General features: G+C 39.7%; 1 protein-coding gene across 1 annotated transcript in view; it reads right to left on the bottom strand.

Annotated features, from left to right (window-relative positions):
• The window catches only part of gipc3 (GIPC PDZ domain containing family, member 3), a 20,088-nt gene extending 5,996 nt beyond the window's left edge, over window positions 1-14,092 (bottom strand). Inside the window, exons 1-3 of the mRNA XM_056603998.1 lie at window positions 14,061-14,092; window positions 13,210-13,395; window positions 12,659-12,839 (exon numbers count right to left, since the gene is read on the bottom strand). Coding sequence (XP_056459973.1) covers window positions 12,659-12,839; window positions 13,210-13,359 — 331 coding nt within the window. The 5' untranslated portion in view covers window positions 13,360-13,395; window positions 14,061-14,092. The remainder of the gene's footprint in view (window positions 1-12,658; window positions 12,840-13,209; window positions 13,396-14,060) is intronic.
• Between the last annotated feature and the right edge of the window lie 1,313 nt (window positions 14,093-15,405).

The following is a 15,405-nucleotide window of genomic DNA, read 5'->3' on the forward strand; positions in this document are numbered from 1 at the left end:
TCCATGGTGTGGACTTGGGACCGTTAAATATCCCAGGATGCATTTTGCATTTTGCATTTCGCATTCCTGTTTTAAAATATCATTGTGTAAGCTATAAAATAGGCTATATAGGAACATTTTAAAAGTATAACAAAGATGGAGGCCTATTCAACATATTTGCATACTATTGTCTTGAAATGAAAGAGGGGTTTTGTTTAACATAATTTGTTCATTGTATAAGTCGCTGATGGAGGAAACCCATCGCAACGGAAATCCCGGTAGGATCAATCTGATTGGTGTGTGTGTGTGTGTGTGTGTGTGTGTGTGTGTGTGTGTGTGTGTGTGTGTGTGTGTGTGTGTGTGTGTGTGTGTGTGTGTGTGTGTGTGTGTGTGTGTGTGTGTGTGTGTGTGTGTGTGTGTGTGTGTTTGTGTGCGTGTGTGTTTCTATTCTATTCTATAGTGTTACCCTTTACGTTTCATTTGATAAAAACGACAGTGTTACCCCTTATTTTTTTTTCCATGATGACTGATGAAAAACAACAGTGTTACCCCTTATATTTTATTTGACAAGGACAATTATTTATTTATTTTCAAATATGTTTTTTTCATGACGACCAATAAATTACGACAGTGTTACCCCTTATATTTTATTTGACAAAGACAACAGTGTGACCCCTTATTTTTTTTTCATGACGACCAATAAAAAACAACAGTGTTACCCCTTATGTTTTTTTTCATGACGGCCGATAAAAAACGACAGTGTTGCCCCCTATGTTTTTTTCATGACGACCGATATAAAACAACAATGTTACCCCTTGTGTTTTTTTTCATGACGACCAATAAATAACAACAGTGTTACCCCTTATGGTTTTTTCATGACGACAGATAAAAAACGACAGTGTTACCCCTTATGTTTTTTTCATGACGACCGATAAAAAACAACAGTGTTACCCCTTGGGTTTTTTTTCATGACGACCAATGAAAAACAACAGTGTTACCCCTTATGTTTTTTTTCATGACGACCGTCAAAAAACGACATTGTTACCCCTTACGTTTTTTTTCATGACGACTGATAGAAAACGACAGTGATACCCCTTATGTTTTTTTTCATGACGACCAATAAAAAACAACAGTGTTACCCCTAATGGTTTTTTTCATGACGACAAAAGAAAAACAGTGTTAACCCCAATGTTTTTTTTCATGACGACCAATTAAAAACAACAGTGTTGCCCCTTAAGTCTTTTTTCATGACGACCAATAAAAAACGACTCATATTTTATTTGACAAAGACAACAGTGTTACCCCTTATGTTGTTTTTCATGAAGACCAATAAAAAACAACAGTGATACCCCTTATGTTTTTTTCATGACGACCGATAAAAACGACAGTGTTACCCCTTATATTTTATTTGACAAAGACAACAGTGTTACCCCTTATGTTTTTCTTCATGACGACCAATAAAAAACAAGTGTTACCCCTTGTGTTTTTTTTCATGACGACCAATCAAAAACAACAGTGTTACCCCTTATGTTTTTTTTCATGACGACCAAAGAAAAATGACAGTGTTACCCCTTATGTTTTTTTTCATGACGACCGATAAAAAACGACAGTGTTACCCCTTAGGTTTTTTTTCCTGACGACGATTTTGCCGGGATCCGAACCTGAGCTGTTTGGAGTATTAACCTCAGAACTTATCAATGCACCATCAAGACACTGACTAAAGTAAACACAATTGTTATACTTGATTTTATAATTTGCATGAAATTGAGATATGAGCCAACAGGGGCCATCTACCGGACTTGAACCCCGGTCTCCAGGGGGTTAGCTCACAGCTCTCTCCACTGCACCACTGAGGCGATGACAATACACAATGACGACCGATAAAAATTGACAGTGTTACCCCTTATGTTTTTTTTCCTGACGACCGATAAAAAACGACAGTGATAGCCCTTATGTTTTCTTTCATGACGACCGATAAAAAACAACAATGTTACCCCTTATATTTTATTTGACAAGGACAATTATTTATTTATTTTCAAATATGTTTTTTTCATGACGACCAATAAATTACGACAGTGTTACCCCTTATATATTTTATTTGACAAAGACAACAGTGTGACCCCTTATTTTTTTTTCATGACGACCAATAAAAAACAACAGTGTTACCCCTTATGTTTTTTTTCATGACGGCCGATAAAAAACGACAGTGTTGCCCCTTATGTTTTTTTCATGACGACCGATATAAAACAACAATGTTACCCCTTGTGTTTTTTTTCATGACGACCAATAAATAACAACAGTGTTACCCCTTATGGTTTTTTCATGACGACAGATAAAAAACGACAGTGTTACCCCTTATGTTTTTTTCATGACGACCGATAAAAAACAACAGTGTTACCCCTTGTGTTTTTTTTCATGACGACCAATGAAAAACAACAGTGTTACCCCTTATGTTTTTTTTCATGACGACCGACAAAAAACGACATTGTTACCCCTTACGTTTTTTTTCATGACGACTGATAGAAAACGACAGTGATACCCCTTATGTTTTTTTTCATGACGACCAATAAAAAACAACAGTGTTACCCCTAATGTTTTTTTTCATGACGACAAAAGAAAAACAGTGTTAACCCCAATGTTTTTTTTCATGACGACCAATTAAAAACAACAGTGTTGCCCCTTAAGTCTTTTTTCATGACGACCAATAAAAAACGACTTATATTTTATTTGACAAAGACAACAGTGTTACCCCTTATGTTGTTTTTCATGAAGACCAATAAAAAACAACAATGATACCCCTTATGTTTTTTTCATGACGACCGATAAAAACGACAGTGTTACCCCTTATATTTTATTTGACAAAGACAACAGTGTTACCCCTTATGTTTTTCTTCATGACGACCAATAAAAAACAAGTGTTACCCCTTGTGTTTTTTTTCATGACGACCAATGAAAAACAACAGTGTTACCCCTTATGTTTTTTTTCATGACGACCAAAGAAAAATGACAGTGTTACCCCTTATGTTTTTTTTCATGACGACCGATAAAAAACGACAGTTTTACCCCTTAGGTTTTTTTTCCTGACGACGATTTTGCCGGGATACGAACCTGGCTGTTTGGAGTATTAACCTCAGAACTTATCAATGCACCATCAAGACACTGCCTAAAGTAAACACAATTGTTATACTTGATTTTATAATTTGCATGAAATTGAGATAAGAGCCAACAGGGACCATCTACCGGACTTGAACCCCGGTCTCCAGGGGGTTAGCTCACAGCTCTCTCCACTGCACCACTGAGGCGATGACAATACACAATGACGACCGATAAAAAACGACAGTGTTACCCCTTATGTTTTTATTCCTGACTACCGATAAAAAACGACAGTGATACATCTTATGTTTTCTTTCATGACGACCAATAAAAAACAACAGTGTTACCCCTTATGTTTTTTTTCATGACGACCGATAAAAAACGACAGTGTTACCCCATATGTTTTTTTCATGACGACCGATAAAAAACAACAGTGTTACCCCTTATGTTTTTTTCATGACGACCGATAAAAAACAACAGTGTTACCCCTTGTGTTTTTTTTCATGACGACCAATAAAAAACAAGTGTTACCCCTTATGTTTTTTTTCATGTCGACCGATAAAAAACAACAGTGTTATGTTTTTTTCATGACTACTGATAAAAACAACAGTGTTACCCCTTGTGTTTTTTTTCATGACGACCAATAAAAAAAAACAGTGTTACCCCTGATGGTTTTTTTCATGACGACCGATAAAAAACGACAGTGTTACCCCTTATGTTTTTTTTCATGACGACCGATAAAAAACAACAGTGTTACCCCTTATGTTTTTTTTCATGACGACCGATAAAAAACGACAGTGTTACCCCTTATGTTTTTTTCATGACGACCGATAAAAAACAACAGTGTTACCCCTTATGTTTTTTTCATGACGACCAATAAAAAACAACAGTGTTACCCCTTATTTTTTTTTTCATGACGACCGATAAAAAACGACAGTGTTACCCCTTATGTTTTTTTCATGACGACCGATAAAAAACAACAGTGTTACCCCTTATGTTTTTTTCATGACGACCGATCGAAAACAACAGTGTTACCCCTTGTGTTTTTTTTCATGGCGACCAATAAAAAACAAGAGTGTAACCCCTTATGTTTTTTTAACCCAGTCGACGAATTTGCCGGGATCAGAACCTGAGCTGTTTGGAGTATTAACCTCAGAACTTATCAATGCACCATCAAGACACTGACTAAAGTAAACACAATTGTTATACTTGATTTTATAATTTGCATGAAATTGAGATAAGAGCCAACAGATGCCATCTACCGGACTTGAACCCCGGTCTCCAGGGGGTTAGCTCACAGCTCTCTCCACTGCACCACGGAGGCGATGACAATACACAATGACGACCGATAAAAAACGACAGTCTTACCCCTTATGTTTTTTTTCCTGACGACCGATAAAAAACAACAGTGATAGCCCTTATGTTTTCTTTCATGACGACCGATAAAAAACAACGATGTTACCCCTTATGGTTTTTTTCATGACGACCGATAAAAAACGACACTGTTACCCCTTATGTTTTTTTCATGACGACCGATAAAAAACAACAGTGTTACCCCTTATGTTTTTTTCATGACGACCGATAAAAACAACAGCGTTACCCCTTGTGGTTTTTTTCATGACGACCAATAAAAAACAACAGTGTTACCCCTTATGGTTTTTTTCATGACGGCTGATAAAAAACGACAGTGATATCTCTTGTTTTTTTTTTCATGACGACCAATAAAAAACATGTGTAACCCCTTATGTTTTTTTTCATGACGACCAAAGAAAAACAACAGTGTTACCCCTTATGTTTTTTTTCATGACGACCAAAGAAAAACAACAGTTTTACCCCCAATGTTTTTTTTCATGACGATCAATTAAAAACAACAGTGTTGCCCCTTAAGTCTTTTTTCATGACGACCAATAAAAAACGACTTATATTTAATTTGACAAAGACAACAGTGTTACCCCTTATGTTGTTTTTCATGAAGACCAATAAAAAACAACAGTGATACCCCTTATGTTTTTTTCATGACGGCCGATAAAAAACAACAGTGTTACCCCTTATGTTTTTTAAATGACGACCGATAAAAAACAACAGTGTTACCCCTTGTGTTTTTTTTCATGACGACCAATAAAAAACAACTATGATACCCCTTATGTTTTTTTAACCCAGTCGTCGATTTTGTCGGGATCCAAACCTGAGTTGTTTGGAGTATTAACCTCAGAACTTATCAATGCACCATCAAGACACTGACTAAAGTAAACACAATTGTTATACTTTATTTTATAATTTGTATGAAATTGAGATAAGAGCCATCAGGGGCCATCTACCGGACTTGAACCCCGGTCTCCAGGGGGTTAGCTCACAGCTCTCTCCACTGCACCACTGAGGCGATGACAATCCACAATGACGACCGATAAAAAACGACAGTGTTACCCCTTATGTTTTTTTTCCTGACAACCGATAAAAAACGACAGTGATACCCCTTGTGTTTTCTTTCATGACGACCGATAAAAAACAACCGTGTTACCCCTTATGTTTTTTTTTTTATGACGACTGATAAAAACAACAGTGTTACCCCTTGTGTTTTTTTTCATGACGACCAATAAAAAACAACAGTGTTACCACTTATGTTTTTTTTCCTGACGACCGATAAAAAACGACAGTGATACCCCTTATGTTTTCTTTCATGACGACCGATAAAAAACAACAATGTTACCCCTTATGGTTTTTTTCATGACGACCGATAAAAAACAACAGTGTTACCCCTTATGTTTTTTTTCATGACGACCGATAAAAAACAACAGTGATACCCCTTATGTTTTTTTCATGACGACCGATAAAAACAACAGTATTACCCCTTGTGTTTTTTTTCATGACGACCAATAAAAAACAACAGTGTTACCCCTTATGTTTTTTTTCATGACGACCGATAGAAAACGACAGTGTTGCCCCTTACGTTTTTTTTCATGACGACCGATAAAAAACGACAGTGATATCTCTTATGTTTTTTTTCATGACTACCAATAAAAAACAACAGTGTTACCCCGAATGTTTTTTTTCATGACGACCAATTAAAAACAACAATGTTGCCCCTTAAGTCTTTTTTCATGACGACCAATAAAAAACGACTTATATTTTATTTTACAAAGACAACAGTGTTACCCCTTATGTTTTTTTTCATGACGACCGATAGAAAACGACAGTGTTGCCCCTTACGTTTTTTTTCCTGACGACCGATAAAAAACGACAGTGATACCCCTTATGTTTTCTTTCATGACGACCAATAAAAAACAACAGTGTCACCCCTTATGTTTTTTTTCATGACTACCAATAAAAAACAACAGTGTTACCCCGAATGTTTTTTTTCATGACGACCAATTAAAAACAACAGTGTTGCCCCTTAAGTCTTTTTTCATGACGACCGATAAAAAACGACAGTGTTACCCCATATGTTTTTTTCATGACGACCGATAAAAAACAACAGTGTTACCCCTTATGTTTTTTTCATGACGACCGATAAAAAACGACAGTGATACCCCTTATGTTTTCTTTCATGACGACCAATAAAAAACAACAGTGTCACCCCTTAAGTCTTTTTTCATCACGACCAATAAAAAACGACTTATATTTTATTTTACAAAGACAACAGTGTTACCCTTTATGTTTTTTTCCATGACGACCAAAGAGAAACAACAGTGTTACCCCCAATGTTTTTTTTCATGACGATCAATAAAAAACAACAGTGATACCCCTTATGTTTTTTTCATGACGACCGATAAAAAACAACAGTGTTACCCCTTATGTTTTTTTTCATGACGACCGATAGAAAACGACAGTGTTGCCCCTTACGTTTTTTTTCATGACGACCAATAAAAAACAACAGTGTTACCCCTTATGGTTTTTATCATGACGACCGATAGAAAACGACAGTGTTGCCCCTTACGTTTTTTTTCATGACGACCGATAAAAAACGACAGTGATATCTCTTATGTTTTTTTTCATGACGACCAATAAAAAACAACAGTGTTACCCCGAATGTTTTTTTTCATGACGACCAATTAAAAACGACTTATATTTTATTTTACAAAGACAACAGTGTTACCCCTTATGTTGTTTTTCATGACGACCGATAAAAACAACAGTGTTACCCCTTGTGTTTTTTTCATGACGACCAATAAAAAACAACAGTGTTACCCCTTATGGTTTTTTTCATGACGACCGATAAAAAACGACAGTGTTACCCCTTATGTTTTTTTCATTACGACCTATAAAAAACGACAGTGTTACCCCTTATGTTTCATTTCATTAAAAAGACAGTGTTACCCCTCATGTTTCATTTCATTAAAACGACAGTGTGTGAAAAACAACAGTGTTACCCCCTATGTTTTATTTGATAAATATCGACAGTGTTACCCCTTTTGTTATTTTCATGACGATAATAAAAAACAACAGTGTCATAGATCATTTGTGTCTGCAGTGGGATGATATTGGCTGCTAGGGGTCCAGTAGATCGACATGGGCGGGGCCCGCCAGTCATTCAAACCCTCTAATTAACAGCTGTGATTCCCATCTCCTCCCAGGCTATCCTGCTTTCTCCTGCGTCAAATTTTAGAGAGTCGCTTGTGATCAATCACGCAGTGCATCCGTGAGCCTACAATCAGTCAGGGGAATCAACATTGCTGATGGCAGGAGATAAAGAGAGAAGAAACGAGGAGGTCAAAGAACAGACGTCACAGCTTGATGTGCCCCTGGGCAAGGTATTTCACCCAGACTGAGTAGCGTGTGTGGGTGTTTGCCTGCTTGTGTGTGGCCGAGAGTTACCCGGCCGATAGGCGGGTAACTCTACCCCCTCACCATAAAGTGTTTCTGCACTAGCCATTCATTTGGTTACCTAATTCAAATAAAAAGTGTGTGTCTTGTCCGAAGAGTTAACAAACACCTGTGATGTTCGATTTGTTATCTTTGTTTTCTAAGTGTGTCTTGGCCTTAAGCCAGGTTCTGTTGGGCCAGCCAATGTGTCTCCTGATGTTAAGTATTTACACGCTCGCGTTTCTGATCTTCTGCTTGTCTCTGGTACACTGCTTTTGTAATTAGCGTCATAAATCACATTGCGTGTGAAACCTAATCCATCATATCCAAACATCCAATTAGTGGGGGCTATGCAGTCACCGTTGCTAGGGGGAGAGGCGGTGGTTGTTTTAATTATTAACCGGCCCTAATTGGCTTTCACAGACAAATAAGCGATTTGATTGACAGGTGTGTTCAGTGAAATAGGTTGTGCGTGTCGGCTAGGGTCACGCATGCGTCTGTGTATTGTCTAGTTATATAGATATCATGTCCAGTGGTAAATTCACTTTCACAAGGAAACCTAATCATACACAACCTTCCTATTTGCTTTGTATTGTGCTGAAATATAAGGGCCAACCCTAATGCAATGTATTTCACTATTCTGCACTATAGGGGGTTCTTGGGACTTTTGTTTCACCTCTCTTAAAGTAAGTTAAGATGATGGATACTTTAGAAATGGAGATGGGGTGATGGTTCACATTACAGTGATCATTGAGGAAATCCCCTTTTTAGATTAACCCTGGTGTTTATTGTTGAGTTGTTGTCCTGGCTTGCATAAGTGCAGCTTCAACGCTTTGTAGTTCTGTGAGTGTTCTGAGCGATATTGTATGCAACAGGAATCTACAGCGATGGGAAGGATCATGAGACCCCTCTTGGGCCCCAAGCCAACATCTCTATTTTTTCCTCTGGATCCCGAACAGACCTGACGCGCCCTAACCCTACCCCGTACGGAATACGCTCCGAGGGGTACTGATTGGCCACAGGAAGTGACCTCACGTGTGGACTGCGTTTCCTGTCTGATAAGCCCGGGCCTGGGATTAATGAACACGGGGAGGTACATGCACTTCAACTAAACGCTTTTGTATACTTTTGCATTTTAGAATGTACGTCCGGCATATAAAAAAAACTAAGGAAATTGAGGTGTGGTGGGAGCAGCCCAGCAGGCAATGTGTATCCTGAAAGACTCGTTCTGAAGTGCTTTTGAGCAAAGCACTTTGGATGTCCGACGGGAGTGGAACTCCAAAGACATGCAGCGTAACGTTGTTGCCCCCAGGAGAAAAAAGCGCAATTCAACACTGGCAAAACATGATCAAATGAACTATGAAAATAGGAATTGTGTTACTTGATGTCATGATAGGGGTGGTGATATGGGCATGATATGGGCTTCACTATCTCAGGGTGCATGCTGAGGTATAGATTTGTCATACACAATTGCTCCTCGGTTTAAAGTAAGGGCCAGGGCTCCCAACTGCGACCAAATGGTTGCATTTTGCGACCAGAATTTGAGAGTGTGCGAACGAATTTTCCATCTGGTCGCGCATGTGCGACCAGTAAATTGCCCTTCTTTTTTTTTTACACGTTAAACATGGAAGAGGCGCGTCAATGAATCCGGAATCTTTAGCAGGCCAATGAGTGTAAGAAGGATAGGGAATGGCGCTAATGTGTCGAGGGGGTCCTAGAGATTATCGAGCACGCGTAAACGTCTGTGCAAAGGAGAAAGATTTCACAACCAAACCGTTGGGATAGATGAGAATCACAATAAAATGTGACACTGAATTTGAAACAGCACATTGTAATTTCTGCATATATTATCAAAATAGTTATTAGTAATACAGTGGAAATTAGTAGAAATTTGAATATTTGGTTGGCATGTTGATTAACGGTGTGTGCCCCTAAAATTTCTGGTTGCACCCCTAAAATTTTCAGTTAGGGGCCACAGTGCTCCTAGTGAAAAAAATAAGTCTGGAGCCCCTGAAGGGACTACGTACAGCGAGCTGTTCATTATCAGGAAATCAAACCCAGGCCGGGGGCTGCAGGACTCCGACGGGAAACGTAGGGGGGGTCTTGAGTCATGCTGTGATAACAGGCTGCGGAATGCTGCGATTGACCAATCAGAATTGAGTATTCATCAAAGCCCTGTACTTATATGCATTACACAATGGTTAGTTCTGACCAAGTTATTTGATTGGACAAGAGGCATTCAATTAGTCTGACACTATCAGACTAATATGCAAATGCATATTAGTATGGAACATGGATTTTCAGGGGCGTAATCAACGGATGCAGAACAAAAATGCCTCTGGACACAATTGGATAGAACCTATAACCAATCAGAGCAGCGAAACGTGTGACACATCAACTGCAGCCATCTTGGTTGTTTATGAAAATAAGATGCTCCTCTTGGCGGTCTTGATTTCAAACACGCTCCTAATTAAATAAACGGTTGTGATTGGCCCAGATCTGGGCCAGGTCTGCTGGAAATCTGTCCAATAGAGAGAGGACCAGATGCATTTGCGAGAGCAAATAAAACATGAGCGAGCAGATTCATCTGGTGTCCAGTCTAGCATTCCATTAGTGCTGATAGAGAGTATAAAAGAGACATGTTGGCAGACACTTATTTCACTGGCTGCACAACAATAAATACAGAATAAATAATAAACATTCAGAAAAGTGTACATGATACAAAGTATAGCTGGCCGGCGATAACGTGCAGACCTAGGCATGGTAGCATTCCAGAGAGCAGGGAAAGGAGTAATAAAAAATTAGACTTCTGATAATAATAATCTGTTGGACCTTATTACTTTAAACTAATTCATGGTGCTTGTAGAGCTATTGTATAAAAGCAATATCACAAGGACGCCGGGCTGTGATTAGCTGTGGTTAGGTTACTCACAGCCACTCAAGTAGGCTACCTACGCCTGGACTGTATCCCAGCCGTGATGGTATTCAGTATACCAACACTCCCTCCTGGGTGATGTTGAATAAGGGGCTATGTGTGAGGGAATGCTGCCTCTCCAAGCAACAGAGGACAACATTAACTCTATTTTGCTCCCTCACTGTATACAATGGCTGGACAGTTTCTAGCACGGAAGTGTGGGGCGAATGAAAGGTGTACGTGAGGAAGTACACACTTAATCACACTTAATCACTGTGTGTGTGTGTGTGTGTGTGTGTGTGTGTGTGTGTGTGTGTGTGTGTGTGTGTGTGTGTGTGTGTGTGTGTGTGTGTGTGTGTGTGTGTGTGTGTGTGTGTGTGTGTGTGTTTTTTTGGTAGAGTGTAAGTTTGGCTTCCCAGCAATTGTTCTGCAGTATATCTGACAACTATTGTTTAAACACACTATACTTCCTACATTTTCTCAGCAGTAGTGGTCAATTTCATCTTTATAATGACACAATTACATTAGGTTAGGTCATTATATTTCTATATTAGTGTATGTTCATTTGAAAGAAAGAACTTGCGAATTAAAAATAACTCAGTGAGTTGAATGTGTGTCATGTGGCTCTAACACTTTGGCAAGACCCTTTGAAACGTCTGTGTCTGAACCTTTAGGATGTTTATAAGACAAGTCTCTGAACATACACACACACCCCTACAGCATTATACCCGGGATGAATTACAAGCTGGACAAATATAAACATTCATGACTTTTTTTAAATTAAATAGGCCTACATGCCGGAATCCCCTATGGTTACAAGCATTTTTCCAGTTAAATTAAGATAATGGCTAGGGTTGTTTTTCTTTAGGCCTACATGGTTCATTTTAAGTGAGAGAGCTGATACTACTTGTAAGTACAAACCAAGGTTATTAGTAGGCCTATACAGTTATTTTTACATTTACATTAACAATTATATCTAGGGCATTCAGCAGACACTTTTATCCAAAGCAACTGTACAATATGTCCAATAAATGTACAACAAGTAAATTTGTCAGTGGAAATTAAAACAACAATATATTGCTGTCGTGCAGTAGGAGTTTGGATTCAATTGTTTGCGTTGACTCAACTGAACGGGATGTAGTGATCGTATCTGGTCAAAGGAGGGCGCTGCATCCACAACTATGTTTCTACAAATTAAATGTGACCCGATTTTCAGTAAAAAAAAATAAGGTAAATCTGTAAAACTACATCGTTGGTGTTTCCCATGAGATTATGAGTTTATGATATATCTTATACGACGACATGGCCACTATATTTACAACGGGTCAGCGGACAGAGCAAGGCACCCCGTCCCTCTCCACCAGCTGCTTACTCCAGATGTGGACCAAGCAGAGGCTGCTGCAGAAGTCGCGTTCAGCTTTTGCATATGTGGCACGTCATCGTGCTCATTTGAATAATCCGGATGCTGTCACTAGAGGGCGCCAGAGAATCAGGCTGGACAATTCAGACCTTCTCTACTGGGCCTTCAGCTTGTTCATGCAGACGTGCCTTTAATTATAGCTACCAGATCACCTATATTTTACAAAATATAAAATATAAAATTAATAACACTGCTAGTGAGCGTAAAAAATGTGTCCAAACTGTAAAAAACAATTCACTGGTGTGTGTGTGTGTGTGTGTGTGTGTGTGTGTGTGTGTGTGTGTGTGTGTGTGTGTGTGTGTGTGTGTGTGTGTGTGTGTGTGTGTGTGTGTGTGTGTGTGTGTGTGTGTGTGTAAAACTTAAATGAAGTGAGTACACAAATGATGATTTGTATTGAAATAAACTCCACTGCCACCCTGGGTGGGCGAGTCGTGTCTCCCATCAGGACTCACCGAAGGCCTTCTTGGGTTCCACCAGCCGCAGGGTGAACGGCACCCCCCGCGGCTGCTCCTTCAGCATCTTGGCCACCTCGTAGTGCCGACAGCCCACGATGCTCTGGTCGTTGATGGCTTCGATGTGGTCCCCGACGCAGACCGTTTTCAGCTGGTCTATGGTGCTGCCTTCCTTTATTCTCTGGAGGAAAGGTCAGTGCAAAGTGGTGTCAGCGAGTAGCCCAAAGCTAAGCTAGGCGGTGACAAACGAGACCGATAGCAGAAGGTTAAATCACCAAATCACAAAGGAATTTTGGGGATTAATAAAGTTGTCTCTCTCTCTCTCTCTCTCTCTCTCTCTCTCTCTCTCTCTCTCTCTCTCTCTCTCTCTCTCTCTCCCTCTCTCTCTCCCTCTCTCTCTCTCTCGACACAATTCATGAAAATATTATTACAATTAAGAGAAATTCCTTAAAAGGTCTGTTCTGTTATATAATCCTAACTGTTCTTATGTCCCGTTGTAACCCCTAACTGTTTTATGATATCGCTATCGTCATTGTTTCCTTATCCTCCACCTTGATGAAGGCGTAGCCGGCTCCGTTGTCCGTGATGGTGAGGCCCAGGGCGTCTTCCGTCTTGGTCACCTCGACCTCCTTGGTCTCCCCCCGGACGTGGGCGAAGATGAAGTCCTCCAGGCCGATCTGCCCCCCCAGCAGCTTCTGCATGTCCACCTTGTGTGAGTTCAAGGTGCAGAACAAGATCTAAGGAGTGAGAAACCAAAACAGAGCTTAGGTCGCTTTGAGAAGGAGGGATCATGGTTGGTAGAGAAGATGAAGAGAGAAGCAAATTCATTCAAAGTGGACCAAGTTACATAGGGTGCGATAAGGAATAAAAACGTAGGAAATGTAGTGCTGCCATATGGCCCTGTATCCACTATACCCTGAATCCACTATTTAAAGGCACCCAGTGCAACTTTATGTAAACATTCAATGAAAAATAAACATTCAATTTCTAGTCTTTTTTACACGTAGTAAGTTTCAATAACTCCATACCATTAAATATCGACATTCAAGGAGCAAAGATGAGACGTCGCTGTGTGGTGAGAACTGATAGAAAATCGTAAACAACAACAATCGCCGGTGGGGAGAAGCCATTTTTCCATTGACTGGAAGCCTGCTTTATTTATTGTAGGTTACAAAAAATTAAGAAAATGGCGGCATTGTTGTTGTTATCGATTTTCTATCAGTTCTCACCACACAACGACGTCTCATCTTTGCTGCTTGAATGTCGGTATGTAATGGTATGGAGTTATTGAAACTTACTACGTGTAAAAAAGACTAGAAATTGAATGTTTATTTTTAAGCCTCGAAAGTTGCACTGGGTGCCTTTAATTGTGGAACAGAGCTTATACTCCTGCACCCCTTACTGTGTAGAAGTCAGAAGTCCCATCTGTGTAGATGTGAGTCAGTTTTATAAATGTTGTATTCACTCGATTTACATACGTCCACCACTTTGTTGAACACTAGAGGGCAGCATGGTTTCAGAAACCTGCACAGGTAGAAATAGTATTTTCTTGAGAAATTGAAAACGGATTAAGTCAGACTTGAAAACACACATAGGATTCGGTAATAACTTAAAATAGTTGTCATTCTATCTCTGATGTTTGTTTGAGAGGAACTTGTGTTCCATCAAAATAGCATTGTTAAACTCAGTCAGCAGGGGCAGTGGAGTGTCAAGGTTTGGATGTCTCAGTCAAAGATAAATAGCCTCTGCCCTCCTATTATGTCAGATCCCAAAGGTATGCCACCGGGTGCCTACACAGACGTCCTTGAGGCAGGCCTCACCACTGCTTCATTAAGGAACTGTATCTGAAATCTCTGTACGATTTTTCAGATAAAAGCATGGTAAAAATAAATAGTCAATACAGAGTTAAAGTAAATGCAAATGTTGTAACACTGCATTTACATTTAATGTTGGTGGTATTTCACAACCAAAAAGACCACACACACACACACACACACACACACACAGGTGATTCTCAACGAGACGTTGTCAATGGAGTGATCTAATTGGTCTTTCATTGCCGTCTGAGTGCAGTTCAAGGCCATGCTATGTGACTGCCTGAAAAAAGGTCATCGGTTGCCAGGAAAAGCATGATCAAAAGATCCACGTCTTAGCTTCACCAATCAAGCATGTTCAATCAGGCTTCCCATAAACTCTCTGAGCCTGACTTCAGTCACTCACTGGATAAGCCTACTCAAAGGCGATAGAGCCATGGGGGTTAATGTTTCTCTATATTGTTAATGTAAACAGATTTACAATGCCTGCGTGCATTAGTCGTCTGTGTTTGTATTGTTAATCGGTGCGAAATTATTACCAATCTGTTTGAAGAGATTGACAATCCGTGCTTGCATTTGTAATCCGTGTGAACCACAATTCATGTAAGGCCTAAATGTCTCAAGTGTACTCGTACAGACATGAAAAAACACGGTTGGTCCACCGAATACAACTTTTAATAGACACGTTGTTGTTAACATGTACAGGGTTTCCGCCAGAAAAGGTGTTAGTTAAGGTGGTGTAGTTTTCCGGGGGGAGAGGCGTGTGATGCTTCGGTGGCCGCCCAAGCTGTGGGAACCCCTGATGCATATGATGTAAAACGGTTTATGGCAATGCAACCACGAAAACAGTGAGGGTCAGCCAGGTATACCAGTGTATTGTATGATGCATTTTTAAGCGCTGAGTCAAACGGGAACTGGGGCTCTGAGTGTGCC

This window comes from Gadus chalcogrammus, chromosome 12, assembly GCF_026213295.1.
Source record: "Gadus chalcogrammus isolate NIFS_2021 chromosome 12, NIFS_Gcha_1.0, whole genome shotgun sequence".
Lineage (NCBI taxonomy): Eukaryota > Metazoa > Chordata > Actinopteri > Gadiformes > Gadidae > Gadus > Gadus chalcogrammus.